The 18,635-nt window shown below is 49.1% G+C and overlaps 1 protein-coding gene across 1 annotated transcript; it reads right to left on the reverse strand.

The window, feature by feature from the left end:
• Positions 1-17,593: 17,593 nt before the first annotated feature.
• Positions 17,594-18,145, reverse strand: LOC117332823 (translation initiation factor IF-2-like). The gene has a single exon (XM_033891867.1). The coding sequence runs from the start codon at positions 18,143-18,145 to the stop codon at positions 17,594-17,596; it is 552 nt and encodes a 183-aa protein (XP_033747758.1).
• Between the last annotated feature and the right edge of the window lie 490 nt (positions 18,146-18,635).

Genomic DNA, 18,635 nt, shown 5'->3' on the forward strand with positions numbered 1-18,635 from the left:
TCCCCCCTGACAGAAAGTCTCCCCCCTGACAGTCTCCCACCTGATAGAAAGTCTCCCCCCTGACAGAAAGTCTCCCACCTGACAGTCTCCCACCTGACAGTCTCCCCCCTGACAGAAAGTCTCCCACCTGACAGTCTCCCACCTGACAGTCTCCCACCTGACAGTCTCCCACCTGAAAGTCTCCCCCCTGACAGAAAGTCTCACACCTGACAGAAAGTCTCCCACCTGACAGTCTCCCACCTGATAGAAAGTCTCCCCCCTGACAGAAAGTCTCCCACCTGACAGTCTCCCACCTGACAGAAAGTCTCCCACCTGACAGAAAGTCTCCCACCTGACAGAAAGTCTCCCCCCCTGACAGAAAGTCTCCCACCTGACAGAAAGTCTCCCACCTGACAGAAAGTCTCCCACCTGACAAAAAGTCTCCAACCTGACAGAAAGTCTCCCACCTGATAGAAAGTCTCCCACCTGACAGTCTCCCACCTGACAGAAAGTCTCCCACCTGACAGTCTCCCACCTGACAGAAAGTCTCCCCCCTGACAGAAAGTCTCCCATCTGATAGAAAGTCTCCCCCCTGACAGAAAGTCTCCCACCTGACAGTCTCCCACCTGATAGAAAGTCTCCCCCCTGACAGAAAGTCTCCCACCTGACAGTCTCCCACCTGACAGTCTCCCCCCTGACAGAAAGTCTCCCACCTGACAGTCTCCCACCTGACAGTCTCCCACCTGAAAGTCTCCCCCCTGACAGAAAGTCTCACACCTGACAGAAAGTCTCACACCTGACAGTCTCCCACCTGATAGAAAGTCTCCCCCCTGACAGAAAGTCTCCCACCTGACAGTCTCCCACCTGACAGAAAGTCTCCCACCTGACAGAAAGTCTCCCACCTGACAGAAAGTCTCCCCCCTGACAGAAAGTCTCCCACCTGACAGAAAGTCTCCCACCTGACAGAAAGTCTCCCACCTGACAGTCTCCCACTTGACAGAAAGTCTCCCACCTGACAGTCTCCCCCCTGACAGTCTCCCACCTGACAGTCTCCCACCTGACAGTATCCCACCTGACAGTCTCCCACCTGACAGTCTCCCACCTGACAGAAAGTCTCCCACCTGACAGTCTCCCACCTGACAGAAAGTCTCCCACCTGACAGAAAGTCTCCCACCTGACAGTATCCCACCTGAAAGTCTCCCACCTGACAGTCTCCCACCTGACAGAAAGTCTCCCACCTGACAGAAAGTCTCCCACCTGACAGTCTCCCACCTGACAGAAAGTCTCCCACCTGACAGAAAGTCTCCCACCTGAAAGTCTCCCACCTGACAGAAAGTCTCCCACCTGACAGTCTCCGACCTGAAAGTCTCCCCCCTGACAGAAAGTCTCCCACCTGATAGAAAGTCTCCCACCTGACAGAAAGTCTCCCACCTGACAGAAAGTCTCCAACCTGACAGAAAGTCTCCCACCTGATAGAAAGTCTCCCACCTGACAGTCTCCCACCTGACAGAAAGTCTCCCACCTGACAGTCTCCCACCTGACAGAAAGTCTCCCCCCTGACAGAAAGTCTCCCACCTGACAGAAAGTCTCCCACCTGACAGAAAGTCTCCCACCTGACAAAAAAGTCTCCAACCTGACAGAAAGTCTCCCACCTGATAGAAAGTCTCCCACCTGACAGTCTCCCACCTGACAGTCTCCCACCTGACAGAAAGTCTCCCCCCTGACAGAAAGTCTCCCATCTGATAGAAAGTCTCCCCCCCTGACAGAAAGTCTCCCCCCTGACAGTCTCCCACCTGATAGAAAGTCTCCCCCCTGACAGAAAGTCTTCCACCTGACAGTCTCCCACCTGACAGTCTCCCCCTGACAGAAAGTCTCCCACCTGACAGTCTCCCACCTGACAGTCTCCCACCTGAAAGTCTCCCCCCTGACAGAAAGTCTCCCACCTGACAGAAAGTCTCCCACCTGACAGTCTCCCACCTGACAGAAAGTCTCCCCCCTGACAGAAAGTCTCCCACCTGACAGTCTCCCACCTGACAGAAAGTCTCCCACCTGACAGAAAGTCTCCCACCTGACAGTCTCCCACCTGACAGAAAGTCTCCCACCTGACAGTCTCCCCCCTGACAGTCTCCCACCTGACAGTCTCCCACCTGACAGTATCCCACCTGACAGTCTCCCACCTGACAGTCTCCCACCTGACAGAAAGTCTCCCACCTGACAGTCTCCCACCTGACAGAAAGTCTCCCACCTGACAGAAAGTCTCCCACCTGACAGTATCCCACCTGAAAGTCTCCCACCTGACAGTCTCCCACCTGACAGAAAGTCTCCCACCTGACAGAAAGTCTCCCACCTGACAGAAAGTCTCCCACCTGACAGTCTCCCACCTGACAGAAAGTCTCCCACCTGACAGAAAGTCTCCCACCTGAAAGTCTCCCACCTGACAGAAAGTCTCCCACCTGACAGTCTCCGACCTGAAAGTCTCCCCCCTGACAGAAAGTCTCCCACCTGATAGAAAGTCTCCCACCTGACAGAAAGTCTCCCACCTGACAGAAAGTCTCCCCCCTGACAGAAAGTCTCCCACCTGACAGAAAGTCTCCCACCTGACAGAAAGTCTCCCCCCTGACAGAAAGTCTCCCACCTGACAGAAAGTCTCCCCCCTGACAGTCTCCCACCTGACAGAAAGTCTCCCACCTGATAGAAAGTCTCCCACCTGACAGAAAGTCTCCCACCTGACAGAAAGTCTCCCACCTGACAGAAAGTCTCCAACCTGACAGAAAGTCTCCCACCTGATAGAAAGTCTCCCACCTGACAGTCTCCCACCTGACAGAAAGTCTCCCACCTGACAGTCTCCCACCTGACAGAAAGTCTCCCACCTGACAGAAAGTCTCCCACCTGACAGAAAGTCTCCCCCCTGACAGAAAGTCTCCCACCTGACAGTCTCCCACCTGATAGAAAGTCTCCCCCCTGACAGAAAGTCTCCCACCTGACAGTCTCCCACCTGACAGTCTCCCCCCTGACAGAAAGTCTCCCACCTGACAGTCTCCCACCTGACAGTCTCCCACCTGAAAGTCTCCCCCCTGACAGAAAGTCTCACACCTGACAGAAAGTCTCCCCCCTGACAGTCTCCCACCTGATAGAAAGTCTCCCCCCTGACAGAAAGTCTCCCACCTGACAGTCTCCCACCTGACAGAAAGTCTCCCACCTGACAGAAAGTCTCCCACCTGACAGAAAGTCTCCCCCCTGACAGAAAGTCTCCCACCTGACAGAAAGTCTCCCACCTGACAGAAAGTCTCCCACCTGACAGAAAGTCTCCCACCTGACAGTCTCCCACTTGACAGAAAGTCTCCCACCTGACAGTCTCCCCCCTGACAGTCTCCCACCTGACAGTCTCCCACCTGACAGTCTCCCACCTGACAGAAAGTCTCCCACCTGACAGTCTCCCACCTGACAGAAAGTCTCCCACCTGACAGTATCCCACCTGAAAGTCTCCCACCTGACAGTATCCCACCTGACAGAAAGTCTCCCACCTGACAGTCTCCCACCTGACAGAAAGTCTCCCACCTGAAAGTCTCCCACCTGACAGAAAGTCTCCCACCTGACAGTCTCCGACCTGAAAGTCTCCCCCCTGACAGAAAGTCTCCCACCTGATAGAAAGTCTCCCACCTGACAGAAAGTCTCCCACCTGACAGAAAGTCTCCCCCCTGACAGAAAGTCTCCCACCTGATAGAAAGTCTCCCACCTGACAGAAAGTCTCCCCCCTGACAGAAAGTCTCCCACCTGACAGAAAGTCTCCCCCCTGACAGTCTCCCACCTGACAGAAAGTCTCCCACCTGATAGAAAGTCTCCCACCTGACAGAAAGTCTCCCACCTGACAGAAAGTCTCCCACCTGACAGAAAGTCTCCCACCTGACAGAAAGTCTCCCACCTGATAGAAAGTCTCCCACCTGACAGTCTCCCACCTGACAGAAAGTCTCCCACCTGACAGTCTCCCACCTGACAGAAAGTCTCCCCCCTGACAGAAAGTCTCCCATCTGATAGAAAGTCTCCCCCCTGACAGAAAGTCTCCCACCTGACAGTCTCCCACCTGATAGAAAGTCTCCCCCCTGACAGAAAGTCTCCCACCTGACAGTCTCCCACCTGACAGTCTCCCCCCTGACAGAAAGTCTCCCACCTGACAGTCTCCCACCTGACAGTCTCCCACCTGAAAGTCTCCCCCCTGACAGAAAGTCTCACACCTGACAGAAAGTCTCCCACCTGACAGTCTCCCACCTGATAGAAAGTCTCCCCCCTGACAGAAAGTCTCCCACCTGACAGTCTCCCACCTGACAGAAAGTCTCCCACCTGACAGAAAGTCTCCCACCTGACAGAAAGTCTCCCCCCTGACAGTCTCCCACCTGACAGAAAGTCTCCCCCCTGACAGTCTCCCACCTGACAGAAAGTCTCCCATCTGACAGAAAGTCTCCCACCTGATAGAAAGTCTCCCACCTGACAGAAAGTCTCCCACCTGACAGAAAGTCTCCCACCTGACAGAAAGTCTCCAACCTGACAGAAAGTCTCCCACCTGATAGAAAGTCTCCCACCTGACAGTCTCCCACCTGACAGAAAGTCTCCCACCTGACAGTCTCCCACCTGACAGAAAGTCTCCCCCCTGACAGAAAGTCTCCCATCTGATAGAAAGTCTCCCCCCTGACAGAAAGTCTCCCCCCTGACAGTCTCCCACCTGATAGAAAGTCTCCCCCCTGACAGAAAGTCTCCCACCTGACAGTCTCCCACCTGACAGTCTCCCCCCTGACAGAAAGTCTCCCACCTGACAGTCTCCCACCTGACAGTCTCCCACCTGACAGTCTCCCACCTGAAAGTCTCCCCCCTGACAGAAAGTCTCACACCTGACAGAAAGTCTCCCACCTGACAGTCTCCCACCTGATAGAAAGTCTCCCCCCTGACAGAAAGTCTCCCACCTGACAGTCTCCCACCTGACAGAAAGTCTCCCACCTGACAGAAAGTCTCCCACCTGACAGAAAGTCTCCCCCCTGACAGAAAGTCTCCCACCTGACAGAAAGTCTCCCACCTGACAGAAAGTCTCCCACCTGACAAAAAGTCTCCAACCTGACAGAAAGTCTCCCACCTGATAGAAAGTCTCCCACCTGACAGTCTCCCACCTGACAGAAAGTCTCCCACCTGACAGTCTCCCACCTGACAGAAAGTCTCCCCCCCTGACAGAAAGTCTCCCATCTGATAGAAAGTCTCCCCCCTGACAGAAAGTCTCCCCCCTGACAGTCTCCCACCTGATAGAAAGTCTCCCCCCTGACAGAAAGTCTCCCACCTGACAGTCTCCCACCTGACAGTCTCCCCCCTGACAGAAAGTCTCCCACCTGACAGTCTCCCACCTGACAGTCTCCCACCTGAAAGTCTCCCCCCTGACAGAAAGTCTCACACCTGACAGAAAGTCTCACACCTGACAGTCTCCCACCTGATAGAAAGTCTCCCCCCTGACAGAAAGTCTCCCACCTGACAGTCTCCCACCTGACAGAAAGTCTCCCACCTGACAGAAAGTCTCCCACCTGACAGAAAGTCTCCCCCCTGACAGAAAGTCTCCCACCTGACAGAAAGTCTCCCACCTGACAGAAAGTCTCCCACCTGACAGTCTCCCACCTGACAGAAAGTCTCCCACCTGACAGTCTCCCCCCTGACAGTCTCCCACCTGACAGTCTCCCACCTGACAGTATCCCACCTGACAGTCTCCCACCTGACAGTCTCCCACCTGACAGAAAGTCTCCCACCTGACAGTCTCCCACCTGACAGAAAGTCTCCCACCTGACAGAAAGTCTCCCACCTGACAGTATCCCACCTGAAAGTCTCCCACCTGACAGTCTCCCACCTGACAGAAAGTCTCCCACCTGACAGAAAGTCTCCCACCTGACAGTCTCCCACCTGACAGAAAGTCTCCCACCTGACAGAAAGTCTCCCACCTGACAGTCTCCCACCTGACAGAAAGTCTCCCACCTGACAGTCTCCGACCTGAAAGTCTCCCCCCTGACAGAAAGTCTCCCACCTGATAGAAAGTCTCCCACCTGACAGAAAGTCTCCCACCTGACAGAAAGTCTCCAACCTGACAGAAAGTCTCCCACCTGATAGAAAGTCTCCCACCTGACAGTCTCCCACCTGACAGAAAGTCTCCCACCTGACAGTCTCCCACCTGACAGAAAGTCTCCCCCCTGACAGAAAGTCTCCCACCTGACAGAAAGTCTCCCACCTGACAGAAAGTCTCCCACCTGACAAAAAGTCTCCAACCTGACAGAAAGTCTCCCACCTGATAGAAAGTCTCCCACCTGACAGTCTCCCACCTGACAGTCTCCCACCTGACAGAAAGTCTCCCCCCTGACAGAAAGTCTCCCATCTGATAGAAAGTCTCCCCCCTGACAGAAAGTCTCCCCCCTGACAGTCTCCCACCTGATAGAAAGTCTCCCCCCTGACAGAAAGTCTTCCACCTGACAGTCTCCCACCTGACAGTCTCCCCCCTGACAGAAAGTCTCCCACCTGACAGTCTCCCACCTGACAGTCTCCCACCTGAAAGTCTCCCCCCTGACAGAAAGTCTCACACCTGACAGAAAGTCTCCCACCTGACAGTCTCCCACCTGATAGAAAGTCTCCCCCCTGACAGAAAGTCTCCCACCTGACAGTCTCCCACCTGACAGAAAGTCTCCCACCTGACAGAAAGTCTCCCACCTGACAGTCTCCCACTTGACAGAAAGTCTCCCACCTGACAGTCTCCCCCCTGACAGTCTCCCACCTGACAGTCTCCCACCTGACAGTATCCCACCTGACAGTCTCCCACCTGACAGTCTCCCACCTGACAGAAAGTCTCCCACCTGACAGTCTCCCACCTGACAGAAAGTCTCCCACCTGACAGAAAGTCTCCCACCTGACAGTATCCCACCTGAAAGTCTCCCACCTGACAGTCTCCCACCTGACAGAAAGTCTCCCACCTGACAGAAAGTCTCCCACCTGACAGAAAGTCTCCCACCTGACAGTCTCCCACCTGACAGAAAGTCTCCCACCTGACAGAAAGTCTCCCACCTGACAGTCTCCCACCTGACAGAAAGTCTCCCACCTGACAGTCTCCGACCTGAAAGTCTCCCCCCTGACAGAAAGTCTCCCACCTGATAGAAAGTCTCCCACCTGACAGAAAGTCTCCCACCTGACAGAAAGTCTCCCCCCTGACAGAAAGTCTCCCACCTGATAGAAAGTCTCCCACCTGACAGAAAGTCTCCCCCCTGACAGAAAGTCTCCCACCTGACAGAAAGTCTCCCCCCTGACAGTCTCCCACCTGACAGAAAGTCTCCCACCTGATAGAAAGTCTCCCACCTGACATAAAGTCTCCCACCTGACAGAAAGTCTCCCACCTGACAGAAAGTCTCCCACCTGACAGAAAGTCTCCCACCTGATAGAAAGTCTCCCACCTGACAGTCTCCCACCTGACAGAAAGTCTCCCACCTGACAGTCTCCCACCTGACAGAAAGTCTCCCCCCTGACAGAAAGTCTCCCACCTGATAGAAAGTCTCCCCCCTGACAGAAAGTCTCCCACCTGACAGTCTCCCACCTGATAGAAAGTCTCCCCCCTGACAGAAAGTCTCCCACCTGACAGTCTCCCACCTGACAGTCTCCCCCCTGACAGAAAGTCTCCCACCTGACAGTCTCCCACCTGACAGTCTCCCACCTGAAAGTCTCCCACCTGACAGAAAGTCTCACACCTGACAGAAAGTCTCCCACCTGACAGTCTCCCACCTGATAGAAAGTCTCCCCCCCTGACAGAAAGTCTCCCACCTGACAGTCTCCCACCTGACAGAAAGTCTCCCACCTGACAGAAAGTCTCCCACCTGACAGAAAGTCTCCCCCCTGACAGAAAGTCTCCCACCTGACAGAAAGTCTCCCACCTGACAGAAAGTCTCCCACCTGACAGAAAGTCTCCCACCTGACAGTCTCCCACCTGACAGAAAGTCTCCCACCTGACAGTCTCCCCCCTGACAGTCTCCCACCTGACAGTCTCCCACCTGACAGTCTCCCACCTGACAGAAAGTCTCCCACCTGACAGTCTCCCACCTGACAGAAAGTCTCCCACCTGACAGTCTCCCACCTGACAGAAAGTCTCCCACCTGACAGTCTCCCACCTGACAGAAAGTCTCCCACCTGACAGTCTCCCACCTGACAGAAAGTCTCCACCTGAAAGTCTCCCACCTGACAGAAAGTCTCCCACCTGACAGTCTCCGACCTGAAAGTCTCCCCCCTGACAGAAAGTCTCCCACCTGACAGAAAGTCTCCCACCTGACAGAAAGTCTCCCACCTGACAGAAAGTCTCCCCCCTGACAGAAAGTCTCCCACCTGACAGAAAGTCTCCCACCTGACAGAAAGTCTCCCCCCTGACAGAAAGTCTCCCACCTGACAGAAAGTCTCCCCCCTGACAGTCTCCCACCTGACAGAAAGTCTCCCACCTGATAGAAAGTCTCCCACCTGACAGAAAGTCTCCCACCTGACAGAAAGTCTCCCACCTGACAGAAAGTCTCCAACCTGACAGAAAGTCTCCCACCTGATAGAAAGTCTCCCACCTGACAGTCTCCCACCTGACAGAAAGTCTCCCACCTGACAGTCTCCCACCTGACAGAAAGTCTCCCCCCTGACAGAAAGTCTCCCATCTGATAGAAAGTCTCCCCCCTGACAGAAAGTCTCCCACCTGACAGTCTCCCACCTGATAGAAAGTCTCCCCCCTGACAGAAAGTCTCCCACCTGACAGTCTCCCACCTGACAGTCTCCCCCCTGACAGAAAGTCTCCCACCTGACAGTCTCCCACCTGACAGTCTCCCACCTGAAAGTCTCCCCCCTGACAGAAAGTCTCACACCTGACAGAAAGTCTCCCACCTGACAGTCTCCCACCTGATAGAAAGTCTCCCCCCTGACAGAAAGTCTCCCACCTGACAGTCTCCCACCTGACAGAAAGTCTCCCACCTGACAGAAAGTCTCCCACCTGACAGAAGTCTCCCCCCTGACAGAAAGTCTCCCACCTGACAGAAAGTCTCCCACCTGACAGAAAGTCTCCCACCTGACAGAAAGTCTCCCACCTGACAGTCTCCCACTTGACAGAAAGTCTCCCACCTGACAGTCTCCCCCCTGACAGTCTCCCACCTGACAGTCTCCCACCTGACAGTCTCCCACCTGACAGAAAGTCTCCCACCTGACAGTCTCCCACCTGACAGAAAGTCTCCCACCTGACAGTATCCCACCTGAAAGTCTCCCACCTGACAGTATCCCACCTGACAGAAAGTCTCCCACCTGACAGTCTCCCACCTGACAGAAAGTCTCCCACCTGACAGAAAGTCTCCCACCTGACAGAAAGTCTCCCACCTGACAGAAAGTCTCCCACCTGACAGAAAGTCTCCCACCTGACAGTATCCCACCTGAAAGTCTCCCACCTGACAGAAAGTCTTCCCCTGATAGAAAGTCTCCCCCCTGACAGTCTCCCACCTGACAGAAAGTCTCCCCCCTGACAGTCTCCAACCTGACAGAAAGTCTCCCCCCCTGACAGAAAGTCTCCCACCTGACAGTCTCCAACCTGACAGAAAGTCTCCCACCTGACAGAAAGTCTCCCACCTGACAGTCTCCAACCTGACAGAAAGTCTCCCCCCTGACAGAAAGTCTCCCCCCTGACAGAAAGTCTCCCACCTGACAGAAAGTCTCCAACCTGACAGTCTCCCACCTGACAGAAAGTCTCCCCCCTGACAGAAAGTCTCCAACCTGACAGAAAGTCTCCCACCTGACAGAAAGTCTCCCCCCTGACAGAAAGTCTCCCACCTGACAGTCTCCCACCTGACAGAAAGTCTCCCCCCTGACAGAAAGTCTCCAACCTGACAGAAAGTCTCCCACCTGACAGAAAGTCTCCCCCCTGACAGAAAGTCTCCAACCTGACAGAAAGTCTCCTACCTGACAGAAAGTCTCCAACCTGACAGTCTCCCACCTGACAGAAAGTCTCCCACCTGACAGTCTCCCACCTGACAGAAAGTCTCCCACCTGACAGTCTCCCACCTGACAGAAAGTCTCCCATCTGACAGAAAGTCTCCCATCTGACAGAAAGTCTCCCACCTGACAGAAAGTCTCCCACCTGACCGAAAGTCTCCCATCTGACAGTCTCCCCCCTGACAGAAAGTCTCCCACCTGACAGAAAATCTCCCCCCTGACAGAAAGTCTCCCACCTGACAGTCTCCCACCTGACAGAAAGTCTTCCCCTGATAGAAAGTCTCCCACCTGACAGTCACCCACCTGACAGAAAGTCTCCCACCTGACAGAAAGTCTCCCCCCTGACAGAAAGTCTCCCACCTGACAGAAAGTCTCCCACCTGACAGTCTCCAACCTGACAGAAAGTCTCCAACCTGACAGTCTCCCACCTGACAGAAAGTCTCCCACCTGACAGAAAGTCTCCCACCTGACAGAAAGTCTCCCACCTGACAGTCTCCCACCTGATAGAAAGTCTCCCACCTGAAAGTCTCCCACCTGACAGAAAGTCTCCCCCCTGACAGAAAGTCTCCCACCTGACAGAAAGTCTCCCCCCTGACAGAAAGTCTCCCCCCTGACAGTCTCCCACCTGATAGAAAGTCTCCCACCTGACAGAAAGTCTCCCACCTGACAGAAAGTCTCCCCCCTGACAGAAAGTCTCCCCCCTGACAGTCTCCCATCTGACAGAAAGTCTCCCACCTGACAGAAAGTCTCCCACCTGATAGAAAGTCTCCCACCTGACAGAAAGTCTCCCACCTGACAGTCTCCCACCTGACAGAAAGTCTCCCACCTGACAGAAAGTCTCCCACCTGACAGTCTCCCACCTGACAGAAAGTCTCCCCCTGACAGAAAGTCTCCCCCCTGACAGTCTCCCATCTGACAGAAAGTCTCCCACCTGACAGTCTCCCACCTGACAGTCTCCCACCTGATAGAAAGTCTCCCCCCTGACAGAAAGTCTCCCACCTGACAGAAAGTCTCACACCTGACAGAAAGTCTCCCACCTGACAGAAAGTCTCCCCCCTGACAGAAAGTCTCACACCTGACAGAAAGTCTCCCCCTGACAGAAAGTCTCCCACCTGACAGTCTCCCACCTGATAGAAAGTCTCCCACCTGATAGAAAGTCTCCCACCTGATAGAAAGTCTCCCACCTGATAGAAAGTCTCCCACCTGATAGAAAGTCTCCCACCTGACAGAAAGTCTCCCATCTGACAGAAAGTCTCCCCCCTGACAGTCTCCCATCTGACAGAAAGTCTCCCATCTGACAGAAAGTCTCCCCCCTGATAGTCTCCCACCTGACAGAAAGTCTCCCACCTGACAGAAAGTCTCCCACCTGACAGAAAGTCTCCCACCTGATAGAAAGTCTCCCACCTGACAGTCTCCCACCTGATAGAAAGTCTCCTATCTGCTATACAAGATTACTATACAGCTGTGATTACATTCTCCAGATTCTAGACAGGACATATTTATACAAAATGGAAAACTGATAGGTTAGCCCTGTATTGTGGCAATATAGCCCCCATAATCATCAAAAACACATCTCCCATATAGCTAAAATTGACATTTGACATTTTGAATTAAAATAAGAAAACAAAATATACTATGATGTGACTCTTGTCCCCTTCCACATCTACATTTGCTGGGCTAACAGAAATGTAAATACTGTTCCAATCTTCATTTTTATGCTTTGATTTGCTTTTAATTCAAAACCTCCATCGTCAAGATTCAGGGTCAAAGTCAGGGAATCACTATACTAGACCTTATAGACCTTGACCTTTAATCCAGATATAGACATACACCAGTCATCTCTCAGATAAAGTCTGACACAGACATCATATATACCAGTCACCTCTCAGACACAGACATCATATATACCAGTCACCTCTCAGACATCATATATACCAGTCACCTCTCAGATATAGACATCATATATACCAGTCACCTCTCAGACACAGACATCATATATACCAGTCACCTCTCACACATCATATATACCAGTCACCTCTCAGACATCATATATACCAGTCACCTCTCAGACATCATATATACCAGTCACCTCTCAGACATCATATATACCAGTCACCTCTCAGACACAGACATCATATATACCATTCACCTCTAAGACATCATATATACCAGTCACCTGACAGATATAGACATCATATATACCAGTCACCTCTCAGACATCATATATACCAGTCACCTCTCAGACATCAAATATACCAGTCACCTCTCAGACACAGACATCATATATACCAGTCACCTCACAGACATCATATATACCAGTCACCTCTCAGATATAGACATCATATATACCAGTCACCTCTCACACATCATATATACCAGTCACCTCTCAGACACAGACATCATATATACCAGTCACCTCTCAGACACAGACATCATATATACCAGTCACCTCTCAGACATCAAATATACCAGTCACCTCTCAGACACAGACATCATATATACCAGTCACCTCTCAGACACAGACATCATATGTACCAGTCACCTCTCAGATATAGACATCATATATACCAGTCACCTCTCAGACATCATATATACCAGTCACCTCTCAGACACAGACATCATATATACCAGTCACCTCTCAGACACAGACATCATATATACCAGTCACCTGACAGATATAGACATCATATATACCAGTCACCTCTCAGACATAGACATCATATATACCAGTCACCTCTCAGACATATATACCAGTCACCTCTCAGACATATATACCAGTCACCTCTCAGATATAGACATCATATATACCAGTCACCTCTCACACATCATATATACCAGTCACCTCTCAGACATCAAATATACCAGTCACCTCTCAGACATCATATATACCAGTCACCTCTCAGACATCATATATACCAGTCACCTCTCAGACACAGACATCATATATACCAGTCACCTCTCAGACATAGACATCATATATACCAGTCACCTCTCAGACATCATATATACCAGTCACCTCTCAGACATCATATATACCAGTCACCTCTCAGACATCATATATACCAGTCACCTCTCAGACATCATATATACCAGTCACCTGACAGATATAGACATCATATATACCAGTCACCTCTCAGACATAGACATCATATATACCAGTCACCTCTCAGACATAGACATCATATATACCAGTCACCTCTCAGACATCATATATACCAGTCACCTCTCAGACATCATATATACCAGTCACCTCTCAGACATCATATATACCAGTCACCTCTCAGATATAGACATCATATATACCAGTCACCTCTCAGATATAGACATCATATATACCAGTCACCTCTCAGACACAGACATCATATATACCAGTCACCTCTCAGACATAGACATCATATATACCAGTCACCTCTCAGACATCATATATACCAGTCACCTCTCAGACATCATATATACCAGTCACCTCTCAGACATCATATATACCAGTCACCTCTCAGACACAGACATCATATATACCAGTCACATCACAACCACAGACATCATATATACCAGTCACCTCTCAGACATAGACATCATATATACCAGTCACCTCTCAGATATAGACATCATATATACCAGTCACCTCTCAGACATCATATATACCAGTCACCTCTCAGATATAGACATCATATATACCAGTCACCTCTCAGACACAGACATCATATATACCAGTCACCTCTCAGACACAGACATCATATATACCAGTCACCTCTCAGACATCATATATACCAGTCACCTCTCAGATATAGACATCATATATACCAGTCACCTCTCAGACACAGACATCATATATACCAGTCACCTCTCAGACATCATATATACCAGTCACCTCTCAGACATCATATATACCAGTCACCTCTCAGACATCATATATACCAGTCACCTCTCAGACATCATATATACCAGTCACCTCTCAGACATCATATATACCAGTCACCTCTCAGACACAGACATCATATATACCAGTCACCTCTCAGACATCATATATACCAGTCACCTCTCAGACATCATATATACCAGTCACCTCTCAGACATCATATATACCAGTCACCTCTCAGACATCATATATACCAGTCATCTCTCAGACACAGACATCATATATACCAGTCACCTCTCAGACACAGACATCATATATACCAGTCACCTCTCAGACATCATATATACCAGTCATCTGACAGACATCATATATACCAGTCACCTCTCAGACATCATATATACCAGTCACCTCTCAGACACAGACATCATATATACCAGTCACCTCTCAGACATCATATATACCAGTCACCTCTCAGATATCATATATACCAGTCACCTCTCAGACATCATATATACCAGTCACCTCTCAGATATAGACATCATATATACCAGTCACCTCTCAGACATCATATATACCAGTCAACTCTCAGACATCATATATACCAGTCACCTCTCAGACACAGACATCATATATACCAGTCACATCACAACCACAGACATCATATATACCAGTCACCTCAGACATCATATATACCAGTCACCTCTCAGACATCATATATACCAGTCACCTCTCAGACATCATATATACCAGTCACCTCTCAGACACAGACATCATATATACCAGTCACCTCTCAGACATCATATATACCAGTCACCTCTCAGATATCATATATACCAGTCACCTCTCAGACATCATATATACCAGTCACCTCTCAGATATAGACATCATATATACCAGTCACCTCTCAGACATCATATATACCAGTCAACTCTCAGACATCATATATACCAGTCACCTCTCAGACACAGACATCATATATACCAGTCACATCACAACCACAGACATCATATATACCAGTCACCTCAGACATCATATATACCAGTCACCTCTCAGACATCATATATACCAGTCACCTCTCAGACATCATATATACCAGTCACCTCTCAGACATCATATATACCAGTCACCTCTCAGACATCATATATACCAGTCACCTCTCAGACATAGACATCATATATACCAGTCACCTCTCAGACATCATATATACCAGTCACCTCTCAGACATCATATATACCAGTCACCTCTCAGACATCATATATACCAGTCACCTCTCAGACATCATATATACCAGTCACCTCTCAGACATCATATATACCAGTCACCTCTCAGACATAGACATCATATATACCAGTCACCTCTCAGACACAGACATCATATATACCAGTCACCTCTCAGACATCATATATACCAGTCACCTCTCAGATATAGACATCATATATACCAGTCACCTCTCAGACACAGACATCATATATACCAGTCACCTCTCAGACATCATATATACCAGTCACCTCTCAGACATCATATATACCAGTCACCTCTCAGATATAGACATCATATATACCAGTCACCTCTCAGACACAGACATCATATATACCAGTCACCTCTCAGACATAGACATCATATATACCAGTCACCTCTCAGACATCATATATACCAGTCACCTCTCAGACATCATATATACCAGTCACCTGACAGATATAGACATCATATATACCAGTCACCTCTCAGACATCATATATACCAGTCACCTCTCAGATATAGACATCATATATACCAGTCACCTCTCAGACATCATATATACCAGTCACCTCTCAGATATCATATATACCAGTCACCTCACAGATATAGACATCATATATACCATTCACCTCTCAGATATAGACATCATATATACCAGTCACCTCTCAGACACAGACATCATATATACCAGTCACCTCTCAGACATCATATATACCAGTCACCTCTCTGACACAGACATCATATATACCAGTCACCTCTCAGACATCATATATACCAGTCACCTCTCAGACATCATATATACCAGTCACCTCTCAGACATCATATATACCAGTCACCTCTCAGACACAGACATCATATATACCAGTCACCTCTCAGACATCATATATACCAGTCACCTCTCAGATATCATATATACCAGTCACCTCTCAGACACAGACATCATATATACCAGTCACCTCTCAGACATCATATATACCAGTCACCTCTCAGACATCATATATACCAGTCACCTCTCAGACACAGACATCATATATACCAGTCACCTCTCAGACATCATATATACCAGTCACCTCTCAGACATCATATATACCAGTCACCTCTCAGACATCATATATACCAGTCACCTCTCAGACATCATATATACCAGTCACCTCTCAGACATCATATATACCAGTCACCTCTCAGACATCATATATACCAGTCACCTCTCAGATATCATATATACCAGTCACCTCACAGATATAGAGATCATATATACCATTCACCTCTCAGATATAGACATCATATATACCAGTCACCTCTCAGACACAGACATCATATATACCAGTCACCTCTCAGACATCATATATACCAGTCACCTCTCTGACACAGACATCATATATACCAGTCACCTCTCAGACATCATATATACCAGTCACCTCTCAGACATCATATATACCAGTCACCTCTCAGACATCATATATACCAGTCACCTCTCAGACACAGACATCATATATACCAGTCACCTCTCAGACATCATATATACCAGTCACCTCTCAGACATCATATATACCAGTCACCTCTCAGACATCATATATACCAGTCACCTCTCAGACACAGACATCATATATACCAGTCACCTCTCAGACACAGACATCATATATACCAGTCACCTCTCAGACATCATATATACCAGTCACCTCTCAGACACAGACATCATATATACCAGTCACCTCACATAAAAATGACACTCAATATATTTTAAATAATAGCTAGCTTTTTAGACAAACTGACACAAGTAAATACACAAAATTAAGACAAGATTATGCGACTACTTCAAAGTTAAAATGACACTTGGTAGAAATGTGATAAAATCATATAAAACGTATTTCTTTGGACCTAGTCCCTGAACATCAAAGTTACGATTTCCTGGATTTTGAACAATGCTCATGGGACACACACTATCACAGCAAAATAAAGTTTGTACAATAATCACAAAACTATATTTAGTATGATGAAATAAAAGGCCATTAGGGTATTCCAGTAAAATATCAAAGGAAGACTCCAAGACATACAGACACCACCCACTGAAGTAGATATGAGGACCCCAGGTTTGACATACAGACACCACCCACTGAAGTAGATATGAGGACCCCAGGTTTGACATACAGACACCACCCACTGAAGTAGATATGAGGACCCCAGGTTTGACATACAGACACCACCCACTGAAGTAGATATGAGGATCCCAGGTTTGTCATCCATTGGAGTAGATTTGAGGACCCCAGGTTTGTCATCCATTGGAGTAGATATGAGGACCCCAGGTTTGTCATCCATTGGAGTAGATTTGAGGACTCCAGGTTTGTCAGACATTAACCACCCACTGAAGTAGATATGAGGACCCCAGGTTTGTCATCCATTGGATTAGATTTGAGGACTCCAGGTTTGTCAGACATTAACCACCCACTGAAGTAGATATGAGGACCCCAGGTTTGTCATCCATTGGATTAGATTTGAGGACTCCAGGTTTGTCAGACATTAACCACCCACTGAAGTAGATTTGAGGACCCCAGGTTTGTCACCCATTGGAGTAGATTTGAGGACCCCAGGTTTGTCATCCATTGGAGTAGATATGAGGACCCCAGGTTTGTCATCCATTGGAGTAGATATGAGGACCCCAGGTTTGTCACCCATTGGAGTAGATATGAGGACCCCAGGTTTGTCACCCACTGAAGTAGATATGAGGACCCCAGGTTTGTCACCCACTGAAGTAGATATGAGGACCCCAGGTTTGTCACCCACTGAAGTAGATATGAGGACCCCAGGTTTGTCACCCATTGGAGTAGATATGAGGACCCCAGGTTTGTCATCCATTGGAGTAGATATGAGGACCCCAGGTTTGTCACCCATTGGAGTAGATTTGAGGACCCCAGGTTTGTCACCCATTGGAGTAGATATGAGGACCCCAGGTTTGTCACCCATTGGAGTAGATTTGAGGACCCCAGGTTTGTCACCCATTGGAGTAGATTTGAGGACCCCAGGTTTGTCATCCATTGGAGTAGATATGAGGACCCCAGGTTTGTCATCCATTGAATTAGATTTGAGGACTCCAGGTTTGTCAGACAGGAACCACCCACTGAATTAGATTTGAGGACCCCAGGTTTGTCATCCATTGGAGTAGATATGAGGACCCCAGGTTTGTCACCCATTGGAGTAGATTTGAGGATTCCAGGTTTGACAAACAGTGACTACCATTGAAGTAGATTTGAGGACCCCAGGTTTGACAAACAGTGACTACCATTGAAGTCATTTATTCCAACAGTACCAGACTATAAGCTACATTTCTCAGACACCCACCATGTTAAGAACATCTTTATATCAGGAGTCTACCTGTTGGATACCAATTTTTACCAGAATAGCCCTTAAAAAGATACCAATATGATGAATACAAGAGGTCCATGGGCCTTGATAGTCACCTGAGTTCTAAAATAAATACTTAAATTAACAATGTAACACATTTGACCAGTGTAACCTTGAGGGCAGGTCAAGGTCATTCAATTGAACGAAGTTTTGAGTCTGT

This window comes from Pecten maximus, chromosome 8, assembly GCF_902652985.1.
Source record: "Pecten maximus chromosome 8, xPecMax1.1, whole genome shotgun sequence".
Lineage (NCBI taxonomy): Eukaryota > Metazoa > Mollusca > Bivalvia > Pectinida > Pectinidae > Pecten > Pecten maximus.